The sequence below is a fragment of the Lissotriton helveticus genome, chromosome 3_1 (genome assembly GCF_964261635.1).
Source record: "Lissotriton helveticus chromosome 3_1, aLisHel1.1, whole genome shotgun sequence".
Taxonomy (NCBI): domain Eukaryota; kingdom Metazoa; phylum Chordata; class Amphibia; order Caudata; family Salamandridae; genus Lissotriton; species Lissotriton helveticus.
Genome location: NC_136061.1, coordinates 159,623,089 through 159,643,252, shown reverse-complemented (window position 1 = coordinate 159,643,252; position 20,164 = coordinate 159,623,089). Strand labels below are relative to the sequence as shown.

General features: G+C 50.2%; 1 protein-coding gene across 12 annotated transcripts in view; it reads left to right on the top strand.

The window, feature by feature from the left end:
* Positions 1-14,741: 14,741 nt before the first annotated feature.
* The window catches only part of LOC144822215 (uncharacterized), a 512,171-nt gene continuing 506,748 nt past the window's right edge, over positions 14,742-20,164 (top strand). For 6 of the 12 annotated variants that reach the window (XM_078679458.1, XM_078679451.1, XM_078679457.1 and 3 more), the window contains exon 1: positions 14,743-14,820. In XM_078679458.1, coding sequence (XP_078535584.1) covers positions 14,774-14,820 — 47 coding nt within the window. In that variant the 5' untranslated portion in view covers positions 14,743-14,773. Of the gene's footprint in view, positions 14,821-20,164 lie in introns of all 12 variants that reach the window. The other 6 variants (XR_013608581.1, XR_013608582.1, XR_013608579.1 and 3 more) reach the window with 3 other exon arrangements.

Sequence of the window (20,164 nt, the reverse complement as noted above, 5' to 3'; positions counted from 1 at the left end):
CCGCTGGGGGGGGCGTCACTCGCGGCACCGTCTGCCGGGGGCGTTCCTGCAAAACACTGCCAACAACATTACTCGTCTCCCCCTCCCCCTCCCTGAGCTCCCCTTCCTCCTCCGACTCCATTTCCCCGCATCCTTCTCCATCCCTCCACTGCCTCGGCAGACCACTGCCCGTGCTCCTGCTCAATCCTGCCTTGTCTCTGCATGCCTTCATCAATGCCCCCAGGTCCACACTCTCCCTCCTCCCACTCTCAGCATGATAGTCCGTGTATCCAGTCACATTTGCGCTCCATCCCCGTCCCCCGGCGGCCGTCTCGACCCATCGGGAGGGGGACGGCGGAGACCTATAGCCGTGCCATCCGCTGTCCACACGTGCATGGTCCCTCGGTGGAGCGCGGCCGCCCGTACAAAGCTAAGCCGGCCCATGCTCTCAGCGGGTTGGAGCCGCATGCTGCTCACCCGAGCCCCCTGCCAACTGCTCCTGCCAAGAAAAAAGCGGGGAAGTTTAGCATGCCGAGGGAAATTCCCCCCCCCCCTTCACCCCCCCCCAACCTCCTGGCGCCCCTCTCCCCCACGCCGCCGAATGCCCACCCCGTCGCGCCGGGCGTCCCCACCACCCCCCTTCCCCCCCTCCCCACCCCGCTCCCCCTCGCCCCCCCTGCACCTACCCCAAAACCCCAACCCGCCCCACAATCCACCCCAGCTACCCCCCGCTACCCCTCCACCTTCATGGCCCCACTCACCGCACCCCCCCCTCCCCCCTCCCCCCCGCTCGCCCCCCCTCCCCCTTGGCAGCCCCTCGCCCCCCCGGCCCCCTCTTGCCCCACCCCCCCTCTGTCCTGCCACTACCCCCCACCCCGTGGCGACACCGACCTGCTGGGCCCCACTACGCCCCCCTCCCCTTCCGACAATGACCCCCAGTCCAGGTCGCTCTCTTTCCCCCCTCCCCTTGCCCCCCTCCCACTCCCCGTCCCCCTCCGAATCGTCAATGAGCAATGGCGACACCCCCCCTTCCACCTGCCCCCCCGCTCCCACTCCCCCCTTGGCACCCTGCCCCCCCCTCCCCCCACCTCCCCAATCCCCGGCACTTGGTTTCCTGGCAGCCCCTCAGGACCCCCTCCCCCACTGGGCACACCCCCATCTTGCAAAACGGGTCCATGCTCCCCTGTCCCCCCTGCCACCCCCCCCAACCTGGCACTCCTCCTCGGCTTCCTTGCCCCCCCTTTGCCCCTCTTTCCACTGCCCACCCCGTTCGCCCCCCCTGAGCCTCTCTCCCCCGATGCCTCCACCCCTGGCCCCCCCGCACGAACTGTAGCGGCGCCTTCTTAGCCCCTCCACGCCTCTTCGCCGCACCTCTCATTCTCTGTGGCGCCCCAGCCACCCGCCGGCCGCCGCCGCGCGCTGCTCTGCCTCCGCTCCCTCCTCACCCTCTACGGCTCACAGGCTACAACCGCCGCCGCGGCGCTGTCAGCAGCGCGCCGCGGTGGCCTTACTCGCACTTCCCCACGCAGCAGATGCATCCGGACGGCTTCCCCCAAGAGGCGCAGCGCCTCTCGCACTCGGGGATCCGCCAGCACTTCCGCCGCCATGCCGCACCAGGTACAATCCGCTCCGGCCATCCACGTCGATGCACAGCCCCCGCCGACCTGCCACGTTCAAGGCCTCCCTGCTACACCGCCACTCGCCGCCGCCAAATTTAACCGCTCCGCTACCGCTCTCCCACTTCCTACGCTAACTCCCCACTGCCAACCACAATACTTGTACTTCAAACCACCCCAAATCTGGACAACAACTTCCCTGCCTAACTCGGCTGCTGGGTCACTGTCCATAAAATGGTGCACAGTGACCCAAAATGGCCGTATTTATCTAACCCCAGCCCAAATAGAGCCCAAACCAGCCCAAGGAGCCCAACCAGCCCAAACTCGCCTTCCTGTCCCCGTACTATCTCTTCCCCCACCCCTTCCTCCCGTGGCCCCACACTTCCCCGGGGGGGCGAGCCTCCCTCCGGTTGGCCACCCCCCCCGCAAAGCCCCATTTTTCGATAGTTCTGAATATTTAATGTAGATCACACGGATCTCCCAACACAAGCTTTTTTCTAAATCTAGACATTTTTAAGGCCGAAAATAATGTCAATTTGGGGTACCGGTACTTTGAGAAGTACACAGACACTACGACATGGACAAAGACAGCTCCATTAATTCCCTGCTTGTCCTTGCACTTTAAACTGACTAAAGACGAAATATAAGTCACTCGAGCAGGTGGGAGAGTATTTATGTTACCAATGTTTATGATCTCTGGATAAAATATAGCACCAAAACACAGGGAGGTATCTAATACAGAAAAAAAGATGTGTCATGCACCGTCTTTCAATTCTATAAAAGACTGACTTCGTGGGAATCTGATCAGAGTGTGGCTGCTGCAAAAAAAATTAAGACTAAAGTTTGTGAGGTTTTCAAAGTAAATATTTTCTTTGTATTACTTATGTTTAAAAATTGCAGATCAAAGGGGCAAAAAGAAAAGATCACAGAACCTCCCGTGTGAAATATGACAATGGTTGAATTTAGCCTCAAGTCCTCTTCATAAACCTCCACAGAAGGCTCAGGCTGCTTTGATGTTTAAGCGGTGCAATGTAGCTCGTCAAAGGAGGGTGGCGCAGTGAGCTGTGTGCCTCACTGACAAATGCGGTGCTCCCCCAGCCATGAGCTTGAATCCTAGCAAGGCAGGCTGAGGCTCCATCCTTCTGAAGTTAGTAAACTGAACCGGGATTCACAAACCAACACAAATAAATATTTGCGTTAGTTTGTATGGAAAAGTAACACAAAGCATTAAGAGGGTGTTACATGGGTGGTGCATGGGCGTTCCCATGCAAGCATCCATGATTTTTGATGCTATCCTGATTCACTAACATTGGTGGAAAGGGTTTAGTGGCAAAAAATGTATGTAGCTGAAAAGCAGGCGGGAAACAAAGAAATGTTTAGATTTCTCTGTGTCTTTCCTGACTTTGCATGCGTGCTGCACTGTGCAACACATATACAACGTAGGAAAAAGCTTTAGACATGTCTAGGCATAGTATTTTGTACAGGAAGTGTATCCTTCCTGTACAAAACATATGCTAGACTCAGACACATACCCTAGAACCTTGACGATAAGGTGTTTGCCTGGCGCAAGGCGGCTGAAATCAGCGCCGGCTTTAGGGAATATGGTGTCCCTGCTCTCTCCCTGTCACACAGCGCTGCGTTGCACGACAGTGTTCAGAATCTGGGCTTGAGTATCATAGGTTTAGAGGTGGGTCAGTGTATCACCATAAATACTAAGAGCTGTTATTTAGAGTGCTGCGAAACGGTGTGAGTGTGCTATTTAGCGCTGTATAAAAGCAAGTCATCATTATTAAATTACTTTTCTTCATTCCATTTGCATCCCACTGAAGTACATGGCCCTGTGCGAACACAGCCCTGAGGTAAACCACAACAGTCACAATGCAGTCACCTTTGGGCATTATGTGAATATGTCTACCCTATAAGAAAATATACTGTAATCTTGAAAAAATTATGAATAAACCTATTATTTTTGGTGGGGTAGATGCCCTACATAGTTTATGCCAGGAAGCGGGGCTAAGATGGTAGTTTTAGGTGTGACCCCTCCCCTACTCCCCCCCCCCCAAAGCTAGGAATCAGCCCAGACAAACAATATAATAATTGAGAAAAATGTGTGGAAATGGTTTCTTTGATAATGTGCATCATTACTTTTGCATATTTCTATGCATTTTAACAAAGAACGCCACCAGACCCATGAAGCGTTTTCACAGCATGACAATTCAGATGAGGATGTATGACATTACAACGCATGCATTTACATCGCATGCCTTTACAACGTAAGTATTACAACGCAGTCCATTACAACGCATAGTGCTTTGGGGTGCTGGATAGTGAATAGTTTAATTTACTATTCCAACTCCAGTCCCCGTGGACACTAGGGAAGGTTATTGGATAGTAAATTAACCTATTCCCTATCCTAGAGCGCCCCCCAGAGCGATGCGTTGTAATAGTTTGCGTTGTAATGGTTGCATTGTAAAGGCTCTGCGATGTAAAAGTTGCGTTGTAAGTGTTGTTCACCTTCAGATGACACTCCTTCACAAAGATACAAATGTCAGATCCATGGGACTTCCAAATGTGTTACTGTTTGTTCTCAGTGCCAGATTCTTGCTTCCTAAATGGACATACTCTCACTCGGACCGGATTACACTCGGACCGGATTACAAGTGGCGGTACCCTCGTGGGCCAAACCACACTGAAATGATGGGTCAGCGTAGAGGAGCTAATTTTTATACAAGCACATTCTCGTGCAATTCACAATGGTTTAGATTCGTGGTTTATAGGTAGTTTTATTTTCCCCACAGTTACACTTCGTCGCATCCTTTTTGCTCGTGGAAGACCAGTTCCAGCTGAAAGGATGTCTGGCAGGAATTGTGGAACTGAAGTGCGCCGCGGCAAGGAGTATCAGTCTGTCGCAGTGATAGAAGTGGGCGGGAACGGAAGGGCACGGCGTGCCCCTACTTCTAAAAAATTGTTCAGTCCGTTCCCCTACTTCTTGCTTTCAAAAAAGCGTCCCGGGACGGCAAGAATAGTCCAACTTTAAAATGATAACTTTTTTCTTTCCGCTTCCAGGGGCTGCTCGCACTTCTCTGTTGAAGTCCAGAGGCTGCAGCAGCCCCCGCCCCCCCTGAGCTCGCGCAGGCCGAGGGCAGGCCATTGTCATTCCGATTGAGGCAGATTAGCCCCTTTAGAATGACAATGCGCCCGCCCTCTGCCTTTAACATATCAAATGCCCCTGAGATCGGAGTTGGTGATTAGTGAGGAGCTTTCCCCAAGCAGAGTACTGTGGGGAACTTGACACCTTTGTCAATGTTGTACACGGAGTAAAGTGAACTGGGCAGGAGCAGTGACCACAGTGACCGGACAGAAGAGGCGACAGGAAAGGAGAGGTACTAGGGCTGGAGAGGTGTCGGGGCAGGAGAATTGACAGGGGAGGAGAGGTGACGGGGCAGGGGAGGTGACGAGGCAGGGGAGGTGACGAGGCAGGGGAGGTGATGGGGCAGGGGAGGTGACGGGGCAGGAGAGGTGACGGGGCAGGAGAGGTGACGGGGCAGGAGAGGTGACGGGGCAGGGGAGGTGACCGGGCAGGGGAGGTGACGGGGCAGGAGAGGTGACGGGGCAGGGGAGGTGACGGGGCAGGGGAGGTGACGGGGCAGGAGAGGTGACGGGGCACGGGAGGTGACGGGGCAGGGGAGGTGACGAGGCAGGGGAGGTGACGGGGCAGGGGAGGTGACGGGGCAGGGGAGGTGACGGGGCAGGAGAGGTGACGGGGCAGGAGAGGTGACGGGTCAGGGGAGGTGACCGGGCAGGGGAGGTGACCGGGCAGGAGAGGTGACGGGGCAGGGGAGGTGACGGGGCAGGAGAGGTGACGGGGCAGGAGAGGTGACGGGGCAGGGGAGGTGACGGGGCAGGGGAGGTGACGAGGCAGGGGAGGTGACGAGGCAGGGGAGGTGATGGGGCAGGGGAGGTGACGGGGCAGGGGAGGTGACGGGGCATGAGCTAGAGCGGTGAAAGGACAGGAGCGGTGAAAGGACAGGAGCGGTGAAAGGACCAGGAGCGGTGAAAGGACCAGGAGCGGTGAAAGGACCAGGAGCGGTGAAAGGACCAGGAGCGGTGAACAGGGCAGGAGCAGAGAACAGGACAGGAGCAGAGAACAGGACAGGAGCAGAGAACAGGACAGGAGCAGAGAACAGGACAGGAGCAGGGAACAGGACAGGAGCAGGGAACAGGACAGGAGCAGGGAACAGGAGCAGGGGACGGGACAGGAGCAGGGAACGGGACAGGAGCAGGGAACGGGACAGGAGCAGGGAACGGGGCAGGAGCAGGGAACGGGGCAGGAGCAGGGAACGGGGCAGGAGCAGGGAACGGGGCAGGAGCAGGGAACGGGGCAGGAGCAGGGAACGGGGCAGGAGCAGGGAACGGGGCAGGAGCAGGGAACGGGGCAGGAGCAGGGAACGGGGCAGGAGCAGGGAACGGGGCAGGAGCAGGGAACGGGGCAGGAGCAGGGAACGGGGCAGGAGCAGGGAACGGGGCAGGAGCAGGGAACGGGGCAGGAGCAGTGAACGGGGCAGGAGCAGTGAACGGGGCAGGAGCAGTGACTGGGCAGGAGCAGCGACTGGGCAAGAGAAGAGACTGGGCAGGAGAAGCGACAGGACAGGAGAGGCGACGGGGCAGGAGAGGCGACGGGGCAGGAGAGGCGACGGGGCAGGAGAGGAGACGGGGCAGGAGAGGTGACGGGGCAGGAGCAGTGAACGGGGCAGGAGCAGTGAACGGGGCAGGAGCAGTGAACGGGGCAGGAGCAGTGAACGAGGCAGGAGCAGTGAACGAGGCAAGAGAGGTGACGGGGCAGGAGAGGTGATGGGGCAGGAGAGGTGACGGGGCAGGGGAGGTGACGGGGCAGAGGAGGTGACGGTGCAGGGGAGGTGACGGGGCAGGAGAAGGAGAAATGACGGGACAGGAGAAGGAGAAATGACAGGACAGGAGAAGTGACGGGACAGGAGAAGTGACGGGACAGGAGAAGGAGAAGTGACGGGACAGGAGGAGAAATGACAGGACAGGAGAAGGAGAAGTGATGGTACAGGAGAAGTGACGGGACAGGAGAAGGAGAAGTGACGGGGTAGGAGAAGTGACGGGGCAGGAGAAGTGAAGGGACAGGAGAAGTGAAGGGACAGGAGAAGGAGAAGTGACGGGACAGTAGAAGGAGAAGTGACGGGACAGTAGAAGGAGAAGTGACGGGACAGGAGAAGGAGAAGTGACGGGACAGGAGAAGGAGATGTGACGGGGCAGGAGAAGTGACGGGGCAGGAGAAGTGACGGGGCAGGAGAAGTGACGGGGCAGGAGAAGTGACGGGGCAGGAGAAGTGACGGGGCAGGAGAAGTGACGGGGCAGGAGAAGTGACGGGACAGGAGAAGTGAAGGGACAGGAGAAGTGAAGGGACAGGAGAAGGAGAAGTGAAGGGGACAGGAGAAGTGACGGGGACAGGAGAAGTGACGGGACAGAAGCAGGGCCGGACTGGCTACCGGGCAGTTAGGAATGCTGCTGAGGTGGGGGGTGATTTCGATAATGGGGACCTGCGTGAGCTAAACGAAATTCGTTTTGTTTTCAGGATTTCGCAGCACACGCAGGTCTCCATGGACGAAATCCGCCTCCACTGCAGTAAAATCAGGCAGCAGCTCGGCAGCATTCCTAACTGCCCGGTAGCCAGTCCGGCCCTGGACAGGAGAAGTGAAGGGACAGGAGAAGTGACAGGGGCAGGAGAAGTGACGGGGGCAGGAGCGGTGACGGGGGCAGGAGCGGTGACGGGGGCAGGAGCGGTGACGGGGGCAGGAGAAGGGAGGGGGCAGGACTGTTCCTATTGGGTGCAGAATCTAGACTGATTTGCATATGGCTGGGTCCAAACTGGAATGGCATGGTGAGCAAAGAAACAATGGATTTAGGCCCAGATCTCTGTACTGGGGTGAATGTATGATATTGTTCTGCATTCAGTTGTTCTTTTTGCTATATTATGATTGAGCAGCTAGCTGGCGACATGAATATGAAGGAGCCTTTGTGGGTTTCTGTGAGTATAGATTCTCCTGAAGAGTTCCTTTCTCTTCTGAGCCCTGCATAACACGTGTACAGGAGGAGCCCTGTATTCATGACCTCAATGTTTGAGACAAAAAATAATCATGGATTTCTGAACATTGAGTAAAAGCATTAAGGTAACATGTTGTTCCTGGTTAGTGTTTGCTTTTTCTAGAATTAAACCTCAAACATGTTTATCCATTGTTTTAATTAAATAACGTTATAAGCTGTAACTGGTCAGTGAAATGCTAAACATACTAAAAATTGGTATGTTTTGCTATTTCTAGCCACGCCCCTGACTCCGCCCACTGATTCAATCTTCGGTTATTCCCGCCCCCTGATTCTCCACCCACAGTTCCCCTACTTTTTTTTCCCCACTTCGACCACTGGTCTGTCGCCAGCATCTCGCGTGATTTGCACGCTGATGGTAAACGGTGTCCCACGCAACATTCATTGTGTTTGTGAAAATGACCTGTCCTGCGCAAGGAAAGAGGTGAGATGAACCTTAGAAAGATTTCTGCACTTTTGTTCGCCCTTTTATAATGGCACCTCCCTGGCACATCTGGGTGGCACGTGGGAATATACTGACAGCTGTTCGGACATTTCAAATGCCCGGAAGATGTTCTACTCAGAATGTACTGTCACTGCAATGAGCAACACTTGTCACATGTGGTGTGCACATGAACATCAAAGTTACAAAATATGTCTGACATTTCACAAAATGCGCCCTAATTATTTCTGAGCGGTTTTTGCTGTGTTTTTCCTCGGGCATCAAAGACACAGTCTCAGAAAGGCCTCCTCTATGTCTAAAGGCACCCACAGCATTTCACTGCTGTCTGCCATGCACGAGCCAGCTGCCACGACCCAAAGGCAGGGTCTTTGCCAGGGTGGGGGGTGGTGACTCCCCTGCCAGCCTGAGTCTCACGGATTTTAGAGTCATGGATATGACCTGCTCTTAATGTTTTCCACGTGTGAAAGACTTACACTTATCCCAATAAAAGATGCGCCGTAAAGCACAGAATGAAGAGATATGATTCATTAATTTCTTGTTTGTTTGATTCTGTGAAAGAAAATCTAATAAAATAATGTACATTTGTTCATAATCTATACAGCCACAATTACCACGTCGCCATGAAAAGCCAGGGCACAATTACATTTCGGAGGTGCTCTTTAATAGTATTCAATGATGTTTTTGTCACCTGGGACAGCATTTCAGTCCATTTACAGGGGAGTGAAGCCAGTGCTTAATTTGTAAAATATGAAGTGCAGGTGCTCAAATGTTTGTCGGAGGCCCCACCTACTTTTATCTGGCTCCACCCACTTCCTATATTAGCTCCACCCACATCTTCAACTGGCACTGCTAAAAGTCAGATGTAATATATACCGGATCCGAATTTTTCCTCTGTGAACATTTAAAAAAAGATTAACTCAAAAGTGCATTTAAAGCACAATTTTGGAATAAATTAGCTAAATTCACTAATGCACTGAAAAGGGACAATTTCAGTGCTGTATGTGCTGATTTGGGGAAAGGACAATACTGGGGTAGAGTATGACATTTTTAACAGAGTCTATGAGTCCTAAGGTACAACTTTTACATATCTTATGTGTCAAAATAAACCAAAATGTTGTGAAAACACTCTAAGCAGATAAACTGAATAACATTGTGATTCCTTAGTAGAGACAGTTAATGCTGCTCTGCCAGCCTCTGCCATAAATAAAAGCAAACAATTCTGGCTGTTCGCACTTGCTGCTGGCTGCTTTCACTTAGACAACTGAACTTACTTTCACTATTACACTCTTTTAGTGAACCTAGTGCTGAACGTTTCACTTCAAGCACTGAAGGCCTGAACTGAATGGCCACAGATCGGACGGTGGTGGTGAGCCTGAAGCATTGCGGGTATGCTGGTGGCAGGGCTCCCAGACTTTGCCTCCTATGCCCACCTGCTCTCTATTGCAGTTTTTTCAGTGCTGGAGTTTACTTTGTCAGTCCCACCTCCCTATGAAGCAGCCCAAGTTAGGGAGTCTAGTGTCTGGTCAAAAGCTGACTCACAACTCCTGATGCCACATCCCAACCAATCAGAGCCACAAGGGCTTTCATCACAGCGCAGATATATCCCACACATAGACTCATCTAAAGCCTCAACCGCTCAGCCGCCTCATGATGTCCTTTCAAGTTTAGACCCATCTTGAAGCCAGGTCCAGCCTCCACCTGTACTCCCATACTGAACTTTCACCTAGCCCGCGAGCAAAGGCAGTTTACAATTCCTATCACCTCCCCGATGCCTTTCATCTAGGCTGTTGCAGCAGGAAAATTATGTCCTTCAATTCCGAACAGGACCAGTCCTGAACTCTACCACAGAGGCCCTGCCAAAGTCCGCTAGTGCGCCACATTACTATCATTACTCTGACTCTAAGCTCTGGCTTACTGACCTGGGCATCAATCCTCCACCAGTTTTGAGCCATGATCCAGTGGCTCTTTCCCAGACATCAGATGCCTTTGCTTTGGAGCTTCCATGCGCCACCTTACGTGCACTCATGCACCGGAGGCTCCATGCCTGGACATCAGGCTCAAATGAATGGGACTTCTGCATACTCCTGCTGGGTTCGGGAAAATGCTGCCAATGTACCTGTATGATCTCTATGCTGCCTCTTAGAGCCATCTAGGCTCTGGAGAACTGCAGTGGAGGAATGAAGCAAAGACTCAACGCTAGCCACAGTTCCATCTTGTTGAGATTTTCTGTCTTCCCTAATCCCTTCACAGTCTGCACTGCCATAACTGGCCCCATTAATATTATCTGCACAGCAACCCTCTCATCTGGACCTTGATACTCAACACACTGCTACTTGATCCACCCTCCATTGCCTCGTAGACCAATCTGGTTTCAGTCTGAAGGACCCTTGCAGGCATTCATTAAAACAACAGCCCTACAGTCTAATATTAATAGAGAAATGACTACCTATGTTTTTCCCCTCATAGGCTGCGGCCATCTTGGAGTATTGCGGCAATGTTCATTATAAATATCAGTGCTGCTGCAGTAATAGAGAGAAGATAAATACCCCAAAGCTGTTTCACTATGTACAGGCCGTGGCGTGGCCATCATGTGTGGGATTACAGTGGCAGTGATGGGTAGCAAATTGGCTTACAGGGAAATTTAAAATGACTACCTCCCAAGCTGACTAGCTCCAGTGTCTTATCTTCTTTCACTGACGTCGGCGATTGTTGAAGTGGAGATTCAATGAGTCCTGCTACGGCAAGATCTGCACTGATATTTCCCATGAAGTAAGAGAAGACAACGCTGGAAAATAGTTCCCCTGGCCTCTACATACAAGCAATTGGTCGCAAATTGAAGCTTTCAATGGTGTTTAAGGATTGCAAGGAACCGCTGCAACATTTCTCACTACTGACCTCTTGCACCTTGCCCAGGACACGCTAACCGTCCATAAGTTTGACATGGGTACTTAAATATTTGGGATGATAATCACTGTAACCTGCAGGCTACAGGTCTGGACAACAGTATGGACATCACATCTGCTCTTCAGACAATAGGACACAACAACGCTTTCCCTATGCCCATGAAGCTTGCCACATTTTGGAATGTGTACAACCTCATATCCAAGTAGATATCCCATAGTCACTGAGTCTGGGTACACAAGCTTGGTACTGAGGCTTTTTTTGCATATCCACCATGCCCCCAAGCTGCTCCTCTCTGTACAGAGGCCTTTCAGATATTCTATTTCTACCATTAATTTGGTAAGCTACACAATTTTGTTTTAATAGATGTAACTGCTGTGACAATATTCTCGAGATCGGATATCGGTGGTAGGTAGCACATTAATAATGTTTTTTTTAATTTTGGAGGCTATCTCGTGTCTCCCTTTATTGTAAATTCACTGTTGCAAAGCAGCGAATGCACGCGCAATTGCAATATTAAAAAATCTGCGCACGCTGCTTGCCGCGCACCATTTCCTGAACCCCCGCAGATTTCCTGAACCGAACCGAAACTGAATCCATCCAGGCAGCCTGGGCCGGCCAGCAACTGCACAACATCAAACTACGGCCACGCCCGGGCCACTGCATCAGAGACACTGAGAGACACTACTGCATCAATGAATATAAAAATGTAAATAAATCATAATCACGGCGCCTGCCAGGCCCTGCCACACCTGCGAAGCTTTATTTTTAACCCATGATGATGATTAGGCTGCCGCCGGACTACCCAGGCCATGACTCCTGCTGGCGCTTATTTTTAACGGGAAACATCATTTACCACGAAGGCATTACCACTACTCACGTTTACCACGTGACACTTACCACGCAGGGTGCCTTCCACGCAGGGTACCTTCCACGACGTCTTTACCACGGGCTAGGGGGGAGACGTGGTATTCCTTCAAGTCGATCTGCGTGGGCATGGGGGGGCAGAGGGAGGGGGGGGGGGGTCTCCCCCCCAAAAATAACAAGCATTTTACTTTAACAAAAAAACGAACATAAATTTAAAAGAAAGAGGAAAGAGCCTCCCCCAAAGACGTGCCGTGTACGTCAAAAAAGCAGTCCTTTTTTTATTTTGGTATACGTGTTTTGACGCTTGTTTCAAAGGAGGATGGAAGTAAGGGCTCGTGGAGAAAGACGTGAAGGTAAGACGTTGCAACGCGTAGTAAAATGCTACGTTGTAAATACCAGCGTGGTAAAGCCACTTGCGAGGTAAAATTCGCGTGGTAAAGCCATGCGTGGTAACTGAAATCGTGGTATAATCATATATCCCATTCAGGCAGCAAAGGCCGGCCCGCAACAACAGCCACCCCACTACACTACAACATTATAAACTAAGGGCCGCGGGCCCACGGCCACTCATCAGACCAATGACAATCAAAATGATATATAACATTTAATAAAAACAGTAATCACGGCCCCTGCGGTCTGCCAGCCAGGCCCTGCTGCTCTGCCTCACCTGCGCAGTTTTATGTAAATCACGATGATTAGGCCGCGGCGCCGACCTACCCCAGGGCCCAGGCCATGCCTCGCCGCCCTCACCTGGTGCTTCTGCAGCAGTAGTCGTCGTCATCTACTCCACCGAGTATACCTCGACATCGTCCAGGGATCAGGACATGCTACTTTGAATGGCGGCGGTGTTCAACCACCACCAGTGGATACTCCGTGCAGTGGTGAGGTGCTGGGGCGTGCTGTGGCAAAATGAAACCAGCGAATGAGCGCGCACGCTTCGATGCCTCTGCCACGCACAGCCCCAACCCCGCAGAAGACAGCCCAGGCAAAGCCCTGCGCAGCCGCCAACTCAGTGACCCACCCACTGGGCCGGAAACACTGATCCGCGGCCCCTGGGCTGGAAGTCTTGCAGTCATTGAGGATAAATTGCGTCACCTGACCATTTAAACAGTAAGTTGCCACGATGCCATCAATCCGATTCCTACCTCATCAACACATTAACAACCAGTAGTACGGTAACTTTCTAACACAGTGACAGGCCAGCAGCACTTGTTACGGACCGTACAGCAGCAGCACACGTTCTCTGTGCCAGTGGCTGCAACTCATTATAAAATCAAATTACTGACCTGACGTGCACAAATGCGTGACTGTAGACCCGGCCCTGATAATGAGGTGCCGGTGCTAAGCACCGGCAAGCTCCGGCACAAATTAAGCACTGAGTGAAGCTTTTCTCATTAGCGTACATTTTGTGAAAAGACGGGGGTCTCCTCTTAGTTTTCTCGCTTAAGTAAATTAGTCATCAACTCAAGGTGTAACGTTATGTGCCCGGGATCACACTGTTTAGCCAACCACGTTGAAGGTGTGAGTCCAGGCAAAGCTTCTTTTAGTAATTTTTTCTGCAATCTAGACACTTGCAAGATCCCCTTTAGTTTTATCATTACTTTCATGCACCTTTAACTTGCTTTGGCAATTCTTGTCTCTCTAAACACGAAAGTGTTACTCTGAAAGAGAAAGACAAGAAATTCTCAAATACATTCTGAAGACTAAAGATACTGGAGTGAGCTAGGTGATATTATATAAAACACTTTGAAGTGTTATATTAAAGGTTTTAGAAATCTTAGGGAAAAAAAATAACGCTGGGCAAATTAGTAATAACTGTTTTCTAGTACTTGTGATCCTGATCTATGATACTTTTAACTTCTACACTACACTACACTAGCTACACTAGTTCAGATTTGGAATTCTCTCAATGACAAACAAACAGTTCACGCCCTGTGTGACCAAGCTCTCTACGAGCTCCCCTTAATATACAGGTCACCAAGAGGTGGCTAGTGTTTCTCTATTTCCACCACAGACCCGCTCATCAGGGGCGGGTGATAAATGGTGGCTACAGTCAGACCAGCAGCAGACTGAAGACCGAACTAGCCCCCCTAGCAGGGACGTTTTAAGGATCTGGGGGGCCCGGGGCCCCTGTCAGGAACCCTTTGATTTTATGATTAAATTTCTGCTCTCTCATTACTCTTTAAACAGGTCCCTGATCGTGCACTGCAGACGCACACTTGTCCAAATTCGAAATGTATTTACATCTAGTATTCAGGAATAGTGATGTGTGTTGTCAGTATTGTAACATAGCTCGCAAATATTACCAATATCCATATGTCAGGTCCCGTATTGATCTAAGAGAAAGGTTTATTATGGATGTCGCATGAAACATAAACCATTTGTCTGCAATAGACTCTCACATATTACCCACATTAAAAATTATTTAAGGGAAAATGCTTTTTACAACATACTGTCCAATAATAATTCAGGGTCATCTGGACAAGAACAGATCTGTCTCATCCAGTGGGCTCCCTAAAAGGCTGGGGCACAGGGCCAGAGCCCACTTTGCCCACTTTGCCCATGCTTTAAAACGTCTCTTCCCCCTAGACCCGTGGGGCACCGGAGCGCCCTAGGCTCACCTCCCTCTCCAGGCCGGTCAATGCGCCCTTGTTCTCGGTTGCTCGATAGACGCTCACTCACACCCATGCTATGTCTGGTGTGAAGGCTGATTCACCGTCAGGCAGGTGTCAGGCAGATGTTCAGGAATCTAACAGGACGGCGTCAGAGGGGCCGCGGTTTGACGTTCCGTCCTTGCGTCATCCCGCAGACGCTTCCGCGAGGCATTTTATGAAGATGCGCCATGAGGCGCGCGGCTGAGGAGAACAGGGCGCGCATTGACATGCACCGGTGAGGAATCTGTGAAAAACAAACAACCAGACGCAAACTCAGCCAAACTGTTATAAACTGTTACATTTTTATCAAATCAACAAATGTTATAGCGAGATGTGAAAGTATATTGACTTTCTGCCGCAGATTCCTTCTCGGGGCCTTCAGTTTATATTGGCCGTGGAACCGTCTAGAAAGGGTAAGGGCTGGAGCTGGGAGGAAGCCCTCTACAGAGAGGCATTGTGAAGGTGAAAGAGGGGCGAGGCCGGACTGCGAGGGTCTCCCACCTAAATTAGGAGGTGAACACCCCCTGATAAAATGAAATGGGCCTTTTATGATCTACAGTGTGCAGTTGGTAGGGGGCCCTGTGACCGACAGCAAGGAAAAGACAGATAGCTTTGATTGGTGGGTTAGGGTTGACCGAGGGTAGTCAAGTCAAGAACAAAATGGAGCCTATCAAGCCTCCATTGTAATGTTTATTATGAGTACAGCAAAAATATAGGGAATCTCATATCCACCAATCAGGGTCGGATTGGGATTGAAAATCGGCCCGGGCACACAAAAAAAATCGGCCCCAATTTGCATAATGCCTTTTCTCAAATCACTGATTCAGTGTAATTGTATTAAAAAGGGGGTAAACATCCTTTACAACGCAACTTTTACCACGCAGTGCCTTTACGATGCAACTTTTACAACGCAAACCATTACAACGCATTGCGCTGGGGGGCGCTCTAGGATAGGGAATAGGTTTACTGTACTATCCAACACCTTCCCTACTATCCACAGGGACTGGAGTTGGAATAGTAAATTAAACTATTCACTATCCAGCGCCTAAAAGCACTATGCGCTGTAATGGTATGCGTTGTAAAACTTGCGATGTAAAGGTAGGCGTTGTAAAAGTATGCGTTGTAACGTCATACATCCAAAAAGGGCTTAAAAAAATGCACGCATTAGTTTACACTAGTGAAACACACCTGAAAACAAGTGAGGCCTCTTCTACTGAGGCCCCCTGCCCCGCTCAGTATGTGCATACATTAATGGGCCGGCCAGCGAGACAAAGGGAGTGATACCTCTGCCTGTTGCTAAACCGGGGGTGGGGGATCGGCGGTGTTGGTGGCAGGGAGTGGTAATGAGCGCCCATCTGCCTGCAGAAAGGCCACTCAGCCACCCACTGGGCCGCTGGCTGTATTCGGAAAATAAAGACACCATCCAAATCGGCCCCAGACTGCTCAAAAAAGCAGCCCACAGCAGGGACTCAGACACCGGCCCCTCGGGCATTGCCCGAATGCCCGCGTTACCAATCCGAGGCTGCCACCAATACAAAAGGAGTATGACTGGTGGAGTCGGGTTCTCAGTCACCACTCCTCGTGTCTGGAACGCTCTGCCTTTGGAATTTAGGACCACTTTAAACTATAGAAAGTTCGGACAATTGTTGAGGACCTGGTTCCTTAAGCAAGCCTATCAATACATTTCTGAGTCATGCTAAGATAGTTACCTAGTGCCAAGAGTCTTTGGTGGATGTGTGCTCTATATGAACCTATAACATAACATAACATAACATATGCAAAGAAGTCCACTGTTTAAGGTATTGCAACTATCACAGCCTAGTCCGCTATTTTCTCCCATGTGAGTGAAATCAGTTACTGCAAAACATTTTCTTTTTAAAAACTTGTAACTATTCATAAATTCAAAAGGTGAATCTCGCAAAGCCATTTGTATGTGTAACTCACACTTAAATAAGAAAATGGCCTATTTAGTTCTCTCGCAACCAACAGTGAAAGCTGCAAAAGGCCTGTGGTGCCCTTACCAAATTTACAGTGGGCTTAAAGCCCGCCCGCTGCTTAACATTGGTTGGGTTTATTACCAGTCTCATTTGCTTTCTTCTCTATTGTTATTTTCTCCCCCACTCCCTTTTGCTTACCCCACTCACTCCTCATGCTCCCTTACCGGTTCCAGGCATTTGCTTTTTTTTAACCTTTTGGAGGACCTCACAGTTGCCACTGCTGCTAGGAGCTCAGTTCCAAAAAAAAGCAATTTGCCACATTTAGCATTTCTTTTAAAAAAAAATGTAATGATCTAAGTGGTGTCTTAGATTGGTCTATCAAAAAAACAAAAATGCTTTTCCAAAAAAAAAAAAAATCACGACCGTGCCATTCTATGGTCATGCGCATGCGTGGTGACGGCAACAGCAGCCACCTTACCTCAACTTTGTTTTCTTCATTTTTTTTTTGCTGATGCTGCACAATATTGGCAAAGAAAGGCGAGACATATTGGTTTTAGAAAACTTGTTTATGAGTGCAGATCATTGTCTGTGATTGATATATATCTGGATTAACAGTCATAAAACATTTACTAACTTATTTTTTATGGTCCGTAAGTCTGCCCCCAGGGGTGGGGAGGGGGGTGTTCCAAGATAGGAATGCCTTGGATATTCAATTTTGAAAACACCCACAAACCTACTTGTTTTTTTATATTTACAAACTTTTCATTGGACCAATCTCACAATGGGAATGGCTGAAGGTTTACCCCAGTATATGGCAGGAGTAAATCAATTCCCACGAAAAAACACTTCAAATCTAGTTTTTTTAAATGTGAATAGGTTTTCAGATTTAGGAATAGGAATGTAAATCAATTATGACATGTAGAAAATTAAAAAAGAGAAACACAAGAAAATGATAAAGTACTTACATGTTTTTATTTGTGCACAGTAATTTATGATAAACTGAAAAAAACATACTATTCATCTACATCGAATCTATGCGACGGTGCAGAAATCATAAGGCCATGCTTGTCATGAGAATTTGAAGGAATTGTGGTGAAATTCTCATCTGGCTGTTAACCGGCTGTTTTTCATCAGTTAATTGTGCCCATGAGAGGGTGAATGGGAACCAAAATGGTGTGGGTTTGCACAGGGCTTTAAGTGGGATGAAAAAACTGGAGGTTCTCTCAAAGGAGAGTGGCCCATGTAATTAAGGGTGTGGCTTAAAAACACATAAGCTACAAATCTGTGCTTAGCATAGTGTGCCGCCGCGCTACTATTTTGCTATTTCTGTCATTGTATCAAGATATATGATACAAACATACCTACAACAAGTCAGGACTATTGGCTTGGTCAATGGTTGTTAGTTGCATAGGATAAATAAGCAGCAACTATGGGTAGTATATAATATTGAAAAAGCTTCCCCTTAAAGTCCCGGTGACACCACAATTTTGCTGATCCTGAGTTTTAAAAAGAGAAGGGAAATCCAGAGAGAAAATGACTTTCTTTAAAAGAGTTCTCTTTCCCTACAACGCTCACCTGGCATGACGTCATGCCGTAACTTCTCCACTAGTGAGAAGTGAGCACTGTGAGCATGCACACATCGATGTGCCTGCTGTCACTGTAGTCCGGAAAAAACGGACCCCCTGTGCCAGGGCATAAAACAGAATCCGATGGAGACCCGTTTAAAGACCCCCTTTAAAAAACTGCCGGTGCTCAGCACCGGTGAGACCCGGCCCACTTAAAGCCCTGGGTTTCCAAAGAAAATCTCCTTTACATTTAAACACTTGGGGCCTCATTCACAGCGATTGGTGTATACATAAGCAGCTCTGCCAAGTGTCACGCATTAGGCGTGACATTACCGCATTTCTGTGTGGTGTACCGCATCACCGCACTGAAACGCATTGTCACGCATTTTAATGCCACTGTCTCAGTCACTCTGCCAGCTGTACCAGCGCTGAAACAGGCTGCTAGCGCGCGTCAGTGCGTGTGACTTGCCAGCAGTCAGGCTCATTCAGTAAACAGTTAATGTACTTGTTGGCTGAGTTCGGCGCTTGCTACAATGTTACAATCTTTAGCCCTTCTGCTTGGCGGTACTGAAATTTCCGACCGGGGCGCCGTGCGGCTGTCACACAGTAGTGACTCATCACTTCACTGCCCAATGCCTACCCAGGGCGGGCCTGCTCTCAGAAGTGATTGCCGTGTATTCGCTGTGGCTGCGCGGGAAGAGGGGGAATATCATTCGTGACCTCATGTCCTGGAACAGGCAGGAAGTAAGTGAGGTCGGTCAGAAGCAGCGGGCATTTGACTAGAGTTGTGCTGTCCTCATCCCTCTTAGCATCCGCGCAATAAACTCTGAGCGCGCTCCTGGCCTCCAACCTATGCATATTACCCGGCGTTGCATGCCAGACGGCAGCTCTTTGTCAGTCATGGCCGCGCATGAGAGAGGCCTCGGGGAGAGCTACCTGCAGTGCTGTGGGGTCGCAGCGGACGTTCAACTCTTGTTCAGAGAAAGTATGAGACACTACTAGTGCCGGCTGCCTGTTAGACTACACAGAACAAGTACTTTGGCCAGGCTGCCTACTGACACTGACTTCAGTAGTGTTGTTGTTCATGTCGTTCACTATGAAAACACTGAAGCGGCCGGCAAAACGGAATTACAGTGGTTCGCGGCCCTGCAGTCACTGCCTTACTTTAAGTCGCTGCCTTAGTAATTATTGGAGCAGCCGTCCTCGCCACACCCCTGGGACTCTGCGGCCGGCCCGGCCCAAGTAAGTACCAACCTCTGTGAGCTTTAGTGACATGAAGTTTACGTGTTCGTACATTTTAAATAAATAGAATGCAGTGCAATTTAGTTTGGAATTATTTAAAATCTGCCTTGAGAAGGATGCGCAAAGAGGAGCAAAGACAAGGGAATTAGGACTTGAGCTGACGTGTGATTATCTAATTCAAAGCTCGTAGGAGTGAGTCTATAGTCACTGGAGCAGATTTCTGCACTTTCTCTTCCGTCCGTCTGATTTGAACTGCAAGGTACACTTAATTTCCGCAGTCCGTTTCTTTTTTTTTGTGAAATCGTCGTGCTGCTGCCGCTCGTACTTAGCTGGCCGCGGTGTTCAGTCTGTGCACAGTGACTAAACAATACAAATATTGACCCCGACTAACAGACATAACTACCATTGTTGAGTTAACCACAATTATAACACCACTTAATAATGTTAGCAGCCCGGGCCTCTACCTGGTAGAGCGCTGCTGACAGTGTCTTGAGCCTTCTTCGGGCTCTTGTCGCGTTTTTGGTGCTGACCTCAGCTGGCTGCATTAGCAGCTGAGACCCCACGATTGTCTCAACTCTTTGTCACGTGACTGCTGCCTGCAGAACCTTCTGTGCCCGGTCCCTGTGCAGGTCATTTATATCCATCGCACGAACTGCCCGAACCCGTGTCTTGCTCGTCAAAACTGTTATCCTTAAATAGACAGTCAGTGCCTCGTGTGGATCGGGGGGACTGGGCTTTGCCTTTTCATATCTTCTGTCAAGTGGCGCCTCTCACTGTACTCACGCAGTGATTGACTTCCGAGGCAAACACAACGGTGGGCGCCTGCTTAAAGTTT